Source organism: Nipponia nippon, unplaced genomic scaffold, assembly GCF_047370975.1.
Source record: "Nipponia nippon isolate SJK-2023a ecotype South Korea unplaced genomic scaffold, ASM4737097v1 scaffold_5, whole genome shotgun sequence".
Classification (NCBI taxonomy): Eukaryota; Metazoa; Chordata; class Aves; order Pelecaniformes; family Threskiornithidae; genus Nipponia; species Nipponia nippon.
In genome coordinates, this window is record NW_028262369.1 from 21,482,914 (window position 1) to 21,495,425 (window position 12,512).

The following is a 12,512-nucleotide window of genomic DNA, read 5'->3' on the forward strand; positions in this document are numbered from 1 at the left end:
TGGGATTTACTTTTTTTTTTCCCCCCGATTCTCTCCCTCATCCCACCAGGGGGTGGGAGAGGGTGAGTGAGCAGCTGTGTGGTGCTTAGCTGCCGACTGGGGTTAAACCACAACAACATGACAGAAAAAGTCATCTTCCAGGAAGCATAAATACTGTAGTCTTTTAATAAATCAGTGGATTATTCAATTTGAAGATTAAAATACCCAAGTTTTCCATAAGAGAAATAGCCCATAAATTATGGAATGACCACATAAATGATCATACTTAAAATAAAATTAGCATTTAATCTGTATTCTGAACAGCAAAAAGGACAGAAACCACCACTCATACACCACATAATTATGTAGTGATTACTGTGTAGTATTCCCACCCTACCTAACATACATAAATAGCCATCACTACACGTATAGTAGCTCTCTATGTGTGGACAATTTAGGAACACATATTACTGTGTCCATATATGTACTACATCGGCCTGAGTACACAGTCCATCCATCTATAATACACGCTCTTCCCCTTGGAAGAACAAGTTCCAAGTCTTCTTCCAGTGATTTCCCAAGTATAGCTCTACCATGTAGTGACTCTGCTCTGCAGGAGCCCATTCACACTTGTGAATGTGTTAGTGGAAAAACAAAACATATACTATAGTTTATATTTACATCATTTAATTGTTTGTTATGTTGGAGTTTAATTCTATAGAAGATTTTCTGAGTCTGACTTCAAACAGTTGCTGTATTTTAATCCCCAGATGCTGGGAAACCAAGACACTCTAGGTCACTTTCAATGGAGAAGAGATTAGCATTGTCGTAACGGCACATTGCAAACCACCTCCTGAGGATGGTGGGTAAACAATTTTCAGAATTCATTTTCTCACTCCTGTTAATAGACTTTGAAGAGATCATATCACTACTTCTTGTGCATTCACACTGTGGCTCTTGCTGGAGGCGGATAAGCTGCCTTTCTTGGAAAAGGGAATTATTTATTCTGCAGAAACAAATCTCTGTTATGCAGACTGCTTTCCCAATTTCATTTGTATTCTTTACTTTATTTAACATCCACCACAAAGTTAATTATTTTCAGCTCAGTGTCCAATATTTACAGTATAATTAAAGTAGCTGACAACGGATGTAACAATGGATTGCTCCACTGAGTTAAGCAGATTTCAGTGCGGTTATGCAATGTTTGTACTTACCACATCTGAGCAGCGAGATACTGAAATATTCAGAACGAAACAGAATCTGCAGTTTCTTATTATAGTAACACTGATGATGCACTGATTGTGCGACTGGATAAACGCAGGTTTCATCCGAATATGCCAGTGAAGATAAGCAGTGACTCCTCTTAAATTTCTTATCCTAGTTTCTTGCATATCAGAGGATAAAGAAACCCTTCGAATAACTTGGCTGTCAGAGCCAACTCCATCAAACAATGCCAGGGCACCCTCCTCCTCACCCTCCTGTGCCTGGGAAGGAGTCTCTGGGCTGCTCTAGGTACAACGGCTTTCGTCGCCGATCTTCAAGCAATTCTCTTGTACATGTGTATCTCTTGTCACTACTTTTGTATGAAGGCAAGGGCTACTGCTTCTGAAACTATCTTGGATAAAAAGATGTGAAGCCAGTAGGGAGATACTTGCCTCATCAGTGCTGACAGTTAATTACACTACAGAAGTTATTAGTGTGCACATTATGACTTTCACACCAGTTTTATTCACTCATAAGACATATTACTTCAGGAATAAGCAGGACCAATCTCCATATAGGTAACAATCAATGTAACTATCACTGCTTAGATGTGCAGTTCCACTGTCTAAAGCTGACTGCAAACACAGTTTGGTTTGTCAAGATCCTCTATTCTCCAGCTTTATGATTAGAGCATCTAAAAATGGCAGTTTCTCAGTCGACGAGCAGAGCCAAGTTGGGGCTGGGAGAGAGCAGCCAGTGTTTTCATAGAAACAGGCCAGATCCAAGCACTGTAATTTAATGCCTACCGCCACAAGGTACTAGAAATTAGACCCCTTTCTAGTGAGTCTATCAGCAAATGATGTGTGCCTAGGATGTCTCTGCGAAAATGTCTGTGACTGCCCAGACACTGGGCTGGCCTCCATCTCAACACATTTATTTTTTGTTGTGAACTGAAGAATGTAATTGAAATGAAACATTTGAATGAAGACTTTTCAGGACAAGAGGGAGCTGACGGCTGTCTGATACATGCAGAAATACATCTGCCAAGCCCACTGTGCCCATTTCACACACTATAGATGTAACTACTAGCATCTGCATAAGTAAATACAAAAACAGGTAGCAGGCATGAAAACACCATCCTTAATTCATAATGATTATTACTATAAACTTTGAAACAAAAATATGTGTTCGCCAAACCTGTCCTCATTAACCTGTTCTCCTTCCAGTGATTTGCTGGGAAAAGAAGACAACCATAGCTATGTCAGCAGCTTTGCTCGTGCTGCTTACCTTCTTTGTGACGGTGTCCGGCGGCACGTCCCGCCGCCCCAGCGGGTAGGGGTTCCACTGGCTGCTCACAGACACCTCCTCCTGCCCGTTGTCCAGAATGCTGCTCTGCTGCGATGGGGTCTGTTGCAGAAATGGTAGGGCAGCCTTTAGTCACTGGACACACCATGACAGAAAATTCTCTCTTCATATTTATTTTAATCAACCCAGTTAAACTGTAGCACACTATTGCTAAAATGGAAATCCTTTTAGATTTCTACGGTATTTCATTAAAGTGTAATCATATTGCTGTGGGACTCTCTGCAAGCAGGCGATCTTGAAAGATATATAAGAGAAATAATGAGAATAATGAATGATGAGAGAAAAGAGAAAATTAATTTAACGTAACATTATTTTCAGAGAAACAAATTTTGGCAAAGTTCCATATTTAAACATGCAATCTGCCATTAATCATTTGAGTTAGAACTTTCTTACCGGTCATTGAAGCATCAAAATTTTTTTAATTAAGTATTTGACAACAGGATAAACGATATGCTTATATTTTCTTCAGAAAATATTCCTTAATGGCAATATTGAACTTGAGACTACTGTTACCTCATGCTATGCTCTGTGTATCACTGCGTGTGGTGTGCTTCTCACAGAACGCTCTCTAGGCTACGGCTGGTTTTGTTCTAAGTTAACAGGATATCATATGTACAATATTAGCCAGTAATTAAATACTTCCCTGGATATGAATGGATATAACACACATTTAACGTTTCCTAAATGAGCTTGATACTTTTGTTATCACTTTCCACTTTTCTCTCCTTTTATACATGTTTCTTTGTCATTTTTTCCCCCTGGTTATTTTACTCCTGTTTTCAGTACTTTTGAGGACATGTGTACCTTTTCTGTCCCATCCTGATTTTCTGTTACCTGTCTCTGCATTTCTTTACCATAGGTGGAAATTTTGCTAACACGGGTGTGGCTTTTTGTGTCAGACTTTCCAAAATGCCAACATTGTACTACCACTGACAGCACTTTTAGCATTTTGTAGTGCTTATTCAGTAAACTGCTTATTCAGTTCTGATTAATGGCAATCTGCAAAGAAAAAAAAAAAGTCTGTTCTTCCCCCCTGTCACTCAAGCAATTTCTTCTTTAGCTTAGATTAAAAAAAATCCTGAAACACTTCTTTAGATGACTGATGAACGAATGAAACTGTTGCTTTGAAATATTAAAGCTGGTAACTGGTCAATTAAGAACTTTTTTATGCAAGCTTTAAAATCTTTTAAAAGTAAATAGAAGTAAATTGTGATTTAAATCATACTCCTCACAGGCTAAGTAAAAAAATTCAATGCTAAGTATTTAAAATCCAAGAAAACTTTCATTACAATTCTCTCATCATTCAAGAAGTCTTCCGGAAAAATCAGGAAACGTGTTTTCCTTATATTAAAAACCACTAGAAAAACATTTCCCCTGTTGAAACTACAAGACCTCCCTGTAGAGCTTTCTTTACACACATGAAAAATGGAAAAATGAGACCAGCCTCAGCACTTTTTCCATAGGTTATCCCTGACAGCTCAATAGACACTGGTCCCAGTGCCTGATGCAGCAGTGCTGCTGCTCTCTCAGATAGCACAAGATTCTCGAACGCTGGCAAATTTGGGCCCAGAGCTGTACGCTGGTGTATGGACATGCATGAAACCTGACAGTATGGCTCTAAAAGTCCCTCACACACAGCTAACCCTTTGTGTCCGGACAGGCGTCCAGGACTGTGAGCAGCCTGCCTGAACACGATGCCAGGGGTTAGCCTCTGCCTGAGGCTTCCCAGCCCAGGACACACTGAGCCCTGTTTGTCCAAGGATCAGAATTTGGGTCCCAGTTTGGTCCCAGGTAGGGCTCTTTTTGCCTATGTAAACTCATGAATCAGCCATTGTGTCCTGTTTGCTGCACGTCCCCACATAATCCTCATCCAAACAGGAGGTACCTCATCTGAGACCCGGGGAGCAAACAACTTCTGAAATGAAAAAGTACAATTGCAAAAATTTCTGCTCTGAGTAGTAGTAAAAAACAACGAAAAAGAAAGGCCATCATCTTCGTGATGTGAGTCATCCCTTCCAGAGTCACCCACAGACCGAGGTGCCCAAGGCTGTGCTGGAAATCTGCTCACCTCCCTGTGAGATGAGTTTATAGAACATGCTATGTGCCCTCACCAGGCAGAGACAGAGGGGATTAGTGAGGCAGCTTCCTAAGGGAACGTCTGTTTTTCCTCCTAAGTGATGCATGTGAATATGCTGATTATTCCTAAAGGGAGGTGGTACTGTACACTTCTGAGAATGAAGTGCACAAACCCATAAACTTTTAAAAGAACTGTGAGACGGATGCCAAAAATTGAAAGCATTCTTCTGAAAAATGTTTCTGTTTTGTCACTGCAGACAACATTGTGCCATTTTTGTAAGCGAACGACTAATCTGCAGAGATGAGTTTGCACTCAAAATGGAAAAAGAAAAAATACAAAGGGTGCTTTCTGCTTTCTCAATAAATAGGAAAATTCTGTGATAACAGGTTTTTCTTTTCATTTTCTGCAGTAAAATGAATTTGTCTATTTGCAATATTATTCATTTACAGAGCTTGGACAGACTGCAAACAAACTACATATCTATTAAGTCTAGGTAAAAAATGAAAAGCAGCAGTTAAAACATTTTATACATGGAGTAGAATCGATGTAATAAACTTTCTCGAAATAAGTAATTGCTATACTTGATTTCCTGATCTTCCACTGGACAATTTGACCTCACTCATTACTCTCTTGAATCTAGGCCACAAGAAAAAGAAGAAGAGGTAAACATTAAGCTGCTGTGGCCTGGATTCATTAAGAAATGCAAATTCTTTAGAACATGTGAAGGAATAAAATTAAACAATATTAAGGATTCATGTTATTTGTTCAACAATAATTTTTCACTGCTTTCCAAACAGTACAGTAAAAGAATACACCCCTTTCATGCAGTTCAGCATCACATTTTATATGGGTATGTAGCAATGAAATGCTGGTGAAATATAAAGCAGAATAATTCACGTAAGATCACACCCCAAAACATGTCACTCTAAACAGTTTCATGAATTTCCTCAGACATCTGTATATTAGTATCCATATTCATCTACAGCCTACAATTCTTAAAGTGATATATAATACCTTATTCCTAAATGTGTGTAGAAAAATAGTACCATTATTTGGAGTTGATGTCAAATGGACTTCTTTCAAGGACTTGTGACAAGAATTAGTATATACCCAAGTAGACAAACAAATTCTTTGAAAGAAAAAAACAGTATGACCAACACTGGAAAGATGTCTGTGTCCAAACACACACACACATCTATGGTTAGGATTTGACCTAGATGTCATCAACTGAACAACAGAGAAGCACACACTAAACATTAGGACTTGTTTAAATCCAGGGACAGCTGAATGGGAGGTGTAAATGAAGTTAACAGTGTATGGAAAGTAAGTTACAGCAGAAGAAACCTGACAATGATATGCATCTTTGCGTGTGTGTGCGTGTGTGTGTGTGTGTGTTGTTAACCTATCACAGCTTTGCTTGGAAATCCAGTGTATGATGCATATGCCTGTATTAGCAAGCTGAGCACTGCTAAGGCCTGTCCTCCAGCCAACCAGCACAATCTGGTCATGTTGCCGCCATTAAATTATCTTATTCTTCTAAATAGGCTTGGATCTAAACTCTTAAATCAGGCATTGGAACCCTCCTTTGGGAATTTCTGGCCGGTGCTGACTCCAGCCAGGGATTGTCTGGGAGGGTGCCAGCTGGCCTGGACCAAACCACGCCTGAGGCCAGTCCAGCAATTAACAGCGCAGATGATCACATTTCAGTGCCTGGATCTGTGCTCTGTTACCCTTTAATTACTCACAGAGATGTTGCTAATTTGTACCAACAGCTACCGATGCTAACGCAGTAAGACACTTCACGATGCTCGTCACTTCTAGCACTGCAGTAGCCCCCTGCCATTACACACAATCCCAACGGTGCAACTGCTTGCAAGTGTCTGGCAACTGGCTCCTGCTGGGACTCCAGTGTGGCCACAGGTGACACAGAGTAAGGTCTCAGCACCTCCTCTCTGCTACTCTGAAAATACTTCAGCAATGTCCCTCTCTGGCTTGTCATATGTGCTTTTCCCATCAAATGTTTGTATATAATTGTGTATGTATGTATTTATCAACAATATATCACTAATAGCTGTAAAATAAACAGTAAAAAAATGACAAAATTATTTTCTTTCTATAAGCATTACTCAACAAAAGTTTAAAATTAATTTAGGTGTGGTACGCATGTACTCAAAACTCATCAACCATTACAGCATACCCAACTAATGTCCATATGTTAAAATCCCTGTCTCTTGGAGCCTATTTAAATGCATATTAAACATTTCTACATTAATTTTTCTAAGATCAAACAGTCACAAAACAAAACATGTTCTCCATTTCTGTGCACAGATTAAGTCATTGAGAAAATGATCGCATCAGTCTGTAACACGAGAGCAGAAAGCAGTAATGACAGCCACGTGAGCTACTTAATCCAAAAAGCAAGATTATTGAGTAGGAAAACTGTATTACTATCATCTTTGCTTTTTGGATTGTGTATAGTATAAGCATGAATAATAGGCAAAAGCTAAACCAGGAAAAAGCAAGAAGTATTATTAATTTATTTTGTAATGCTGGTATATGCTGGCTATCCCATACTTACATTCGGTAGAGGTAGCTCTTGAAGCATTTGGTTTTCAAATTTAGATTTAGTCTGCAAGTTTAAAGTCATGCTTCTGCCGGCATGCATTGCTGAAAAACCTCCAGAGTGCAGCATGCCAAGGCTAACTGTGTTGTGTTTGTAAGCAGCGGTCTGAGTAGAGGAAACAACCACGTGACAGGATATGAACACACATGCTCATTGAATTAAGTATCACACATATATGGTTAATTTCACAAAGTTTTAGTTTAAGCAAACAAACAGTACCAAGAAATAAATAGCTTCTTGATGCATGCACTGGGTCACACAGAAGCAAATACATTGCTAGTTATACATAAAATGGATACCATAAAAGACTTCAACGCTGACAGCAGATGAAATATGTCGTTATCTGTAGTTTGAAAATTGCAGTATATAACACGGTAAAAGTCTTTATTTTGCAAATATGGCCAAATTTTGGTACGCCTGCGCAACCATGGATGGGCCAGAAAACATGTATCTAGCATAAAAGAGCATCAAAGGCAGAGGAAAAATCGCTATACAAGAAGGCTCTGCACCATCTTACGAGCTTTGCGACTGCTCCCTGGCTAGCAGCTGCCCACAAGGGACAAGCTTTGGCTGGGCCCAGCACAGCGGGTACGCAGGTCCTGCACAGACCGGCATCTCGCCGGCCGTGGGCAGATGGGCAGCATCTCCTGGAGCAGCTGCTGCACTGCAGTGCCCAAGCGTTCTCATTGGCAATACCTCCACCAGACAGCCCAGCTTCTTAGAGCTTTGCTTATCGTATGTCGCAAACAACTAGAAACTAGCTCGCTGGCACCTGCAGGGATTACTATGAACTCAGTTTAACTAGATAAAATCACCAGTGTCAGCCTTCCATGAGATAAAGTATTTCTTAAGCAAATGCACATTGTAAACTAAGTGTAAAGATATTTCTGAAACAAACAACATCTGGGAAGTGTTTATTTCCACCAGAAAGGTCTCTACTTGGGGTGCACTGTTTTGCCTAGGTATTATGTATTTTCCAATCAGCTTTACACAACACAAGGAAAATAGCTGAAGTAAGGAAAAGGCTTCAGCCTTCAAGCCAGTTTTTAAAGTTTACCCATTTGATCCTTAATGATATTTTAATATGCATCACATCCAAGCAACTGGAAGGTAATGAATATATTAACACCAAACTCATGAGTATCTAGCGTAAAATAGGTATATGGACATATTTTGCAACTAACTTATGCATTTGATGACAGTAATTTTTCACAACCACTTCAGATTATGAAGTAAATCCGATTCATGAAGTAGGTCATTAAATAGTCAAGATCATTATCAAAATCATGCACTATAGTACTGTTTTGTATAGAAGGTAAATAAGCATAACTTCCTACCGCTAAAAGAGTAATAATCATATTCCTTGTTAAAAACAGTGGCAGTGTATATCCAGTGATATTTTTCAGAGTTAAGAGTTACCTTTAAATCCCCTCCACTAACAGTGATATGAAAGCTAAAATACATTATTTTACTTTTTGTCTGTGATGTTTTCCTTTATTCCCTTTTACTGCAAAGATGTATCCAGCATCTTTTAAAGCTCTCAAATCATTACTGAAGTGGTGGACTTCAGCAGCACGTTCACATCTGTTGATAAGGAGAGATTTTTGTGTTTTTTTGTTATTTCAGACAGTGCTGCAGCAGTTTTTACATTAGTAACGTGCACCATGGTGCGTTACTTGTGCAGAGACTCTTTATCACTCATTTACCCCTCACTCCAGCTGCTTTGGAGCACCCCCAAGCCCCTTTGCGGGCCGGTTCCTCTGACACCAATGCAAGAATTTCATTACTGGGAATTCTGGTGGTTACCACTGTACGTGCAAATAGTTTGAAATACCGAAACACACAACTAAAGGCATTAATTGCAGAGAAATGCCAAACATACCCTGTCTAACCTTCTAGCTTCTATATGTCTAAGTAGCTGTTGTCTCCAGTCAGCGGGCATTTTAGCACAGCTCTCATTTCCCTTCACAGGGGTAGGCCTTGTCTTTATATCACTGTTATCGGAAGGCTTGTCGCCATAGTTACCCAAGTTATAGTCTGACGGTATCTTTTCCAGCAGAGCTGCCATTGTAGGCCTCGCTGAAACCGGCCTGGTTTGGGATGTGCCATAACTCTCTGTACTGTAGCTTCTTGCAGACAATGGCCTCCTTTGTGTAAGGTTTTTAACTGGAAAGCTTCCAGTATGGGCTTTCACTTCTTGGTAGGAAGGATGCTCGTCTTCATACCTGCCGTTCCTCTTGAGGAACTGAGACTCAGAGACCGAGATACTGCCTTGGCGCTCCACAGCTCCTCGGTACGGAGGCCTGCCATACCTATCGCTTGGGGGCAGCTCATGGGGTTCACTGACTCTCCTGAACATGGACATCTCGGTGGAGCTGGCCAACGAATCCGCCCTCCTCAAGAACCCCGGACGAGACCCCTGGCTCGCAAAGGGGGCACTGACCGCCTCCTCGTTCACCGAAGGCTGGGAGAAGGAGAACATGTGCTCCACGGGGGGGTAGCCGCGGTAGGCCCTTGGGCTGACCAGATCCTGGGGCAGGTTTTTACTCTGCTGGGGAATGTACTCGGGGTTGAGCTGGAAAGGCGGTGGTAGCCTCTTCTCTGCTGTGACCTCCACTGCTCCCTGCGGGTTGAAGCTTTGGTCGAACTGGTAGACCTTCTTCGTGACGGACGACTTCTGCTGCGGCTGCACCTTGACGCTGCCGTAGGTCAGCAGCTCATCGTCCAGCATGGGGACCGACTGGCTGCGGGACATGCTCAGCATGCCGTGCTCCGGGCCCAGGAGCTTGTCCACCCTCTCATGGGTTCCTACAGTATCATTACCAGATGCATAGTTTTCTAAGGGTATATTATACACTTTGTATGTACCAATGTCTATCTCATCGATACTTTGTGACTTCTTAAATTTGTTAGTTTTTAAATCCCTCATCATTGGAGAAAGCCGTTCTGTACTCTTGCTGATTGAAATAACGCTTTTGGAAGGATCTGGGCGACAGTGGATATGGGAAAAGACATTTGTGAGGCTTCTGTTAGCATTTGAATCGTGATATTCCCATGCTATTCCTGGAGTGAAAGTGCTAGTCATTTCAGGAGACTCTTTGACATGATTTTTCCGCTCAGGCAAAGGGCTGGTGGTGGGGGTGCTTTCCAGTTTGGAAGGAAAAGCTGTCCTGTCTTCAAAAGGACTAGGGGTTCTGGTCCAATTTTGCCAAGGATTGGGAGGAGGCACTTCAGATTCGTGTGTGTTTCTGAGCGTCGGCTGCTCCAGCTCCAGGGGAATGCCAACTATCCTGTCTTGTCTAATCAACGGCCTGCGTCCATGTGCAGATGTGCTTCTGGATTTCGTGCTCAGGAGGGGGTTAGCACTAGGATTCTCCACCGTGCCCTCCTCTGCAACGAACCCTGTGTTATCATAGTGCGAGCTGTCGTTCCAGCTGTCAGCGAAGGTGTCGCTCAGTGGGCGCCTGTCGGTGCGCTGTGGCAGGTTCCCCGCCGCAGCGGATTCCCGCTGGCTCAGCAATGGCTTTGTTTCAAGGGGCTGTGGAAATGACTGTGCCAGCCTGCAAAACCAAAACAAAATGAAAGAAGATAAAATGCCCTCTACTAGAGCACGTAAGCAGTCATCAGAAAGACGCAATTATAAAGTAATTTAATATTCTCCCATCTATACTCTGGCTTTAGGATCATACTATGAGATGTGCAGCTTGTGCCACTGTTTTGGCATGAATGGCTGCAGCAGTTTTTTGCACTGGAGTAGAGATTCTGTAAGTGCATACACAGAGAAACTAAGAAGTCAGTCAAAAGTCCTGGGTGGCTCAATGCCATGTTCATATAAATCCAGCTGAACATATTTTCCTGCTTTAAAAATAATCTTCTATGAGTGCAGGGGAAGATTTTTTACATTTACATTATTCTTTTTTTAAACAAAAATACCAGATTCAGTTTGTGCATATTCTCACCACCAAGATTTTATGCATCTCCAGTGAGCAGGCTCCAGCCGCTCTTTAATGGGGAAGAGCCTGTGGATGGTACTATATTTAGGATGGAACTACATTAGGTGATTTATGGCAGGAATAGACACAGCAGGGTGTTCCTGGTATGGTATGAGAGTGTTTTGAGGTTGCTGATGGCCAGTGCAAATTACAGCTTTCAAAGAACTGTGTTGTTCTTGGAGGTCCAGGGCAGAGTGAGGCTCAGGACAGCAATAATATGAGACATACACTCTGCTATCTATGCTAAACTACAGCCAGCTGCAGCTCAGGACCACACAGAGCAGAATAATTGCAGCTCAATTACTAGGCGCTTTTAATGCATGGTTATAGCACATAGTTGAAAAACCAGCTGTAGAATTACTGACATTTATAGAGCATGAATGGGTGGCCAACTCTGCAGAGCCTGGGCTTTGAATAGCTATGTACACCTCTGCAAAACTGGGGTAAAAACATTGTATTTTTTTAATTGAATGGCTTAAGAGATAGCATACGATCACTTTGAATGCATATGAGAACGTAAGACGGAAGGCAACCAGAAGCTGTGTTAAGAAAGATGATCACACCTGTTCCCCCACAAAGAGTTATTCACTGCTTCTTTAGCCGTTGTCTGCAAGGACCCCATTTTTACATGCGCGTTGGAGGACCCTGAGGAAGCCTGGGAAGGGGAATAGTCTGAGTAAGTGCCTGAGGAAACGCTGTTATTCAGACAATGGATCTTATCTGCTTCAGACTCATCTGTCGATTCTGAAACAAAACACAGCAAACCTTTTCAGGAGGTGGCATTTAAAAACTAAACTCCAGAAAAATATATTTTTTAATCGATACTATGGAGATACATATACATGTGCACAAATATGTATGTAATATGTTTTAAAATCAGAGTGAAGTGTACAACATCTTAAGTAATGTGCCTATCTGTATACGTTACATACGCTTTCATCTAAAAGGTTTTAAGTCAAGTTAGTACCTTTCTTGTCTTTACCCAGAAGAACAAGTTTGGGTGGGTACAACGGAGTCTCTGGCATGGAAGGACGAAGTTCCCCTATCCTCATCTCACTGGCAGGATGTCCAAAGGCATCCTGAGGAATAGAATAATGTACAGTAAACACAGGAAACAGAACCCACTTCGAACTGCAACGAACAAACATTTCACAGCCTTCTTTTCATGAATGTGACAACACACCAAAACCCCACCATACGGGTAGTGTCTAATCATGCTGATTTGTCAGCTGAAAATTCTAATTAGTCCTACATAAATACTTGTAAAAATTAT

At 41.3% G+C, this 12,512-nt stretch overlaps 1 protein-coding gene across 7 annotated transcripts in view; it reads right to left on the bottom strand.

Annotated features, from left to right (window-relative positions):
- The window catches only part of LRRC7 (leucine rich repeat containing 7), a 183,567-nt gene that overhangs the window by 20,342 nt on the left and 150,713 nt on the right, over window positions 1–12,512 (bottom strand). For 4 of the 7 annotated variants that reach the window (XM_087731928.1, XM_087731925.1, XM_087731927.1 and 1 more), the window contains 5 exons: window positions 12,207–12,318; window positions 11,803–11,983; window positions 9,130–10,807; window positions 7,203–7,352; window positions 2,470–2,589 (listed from right to left, as the gene is read on the bottom strand). In XM_087731928.1, the coding sequence (XP_087588054.1) occupies window positions 2,470–2,589; window positions 7,203–7,352; window positions 9,130–10,807; window positions 11,803–11,983; window positions 12,207–12,318 (2,241 nt within the window). The remainder of the gene's footprint in view (window positions 1–2,469; window positions 2,590–7,202; window positions 7,353–9,129; window positions 10,808–11,802; window positions 11,984–12,206; window positions 12,319–12,512) is intronic. The other 3 variants (XR_015698796.1, XR_015698797.1, XM_087731926.1) reach the window with 2 other exon arrangements.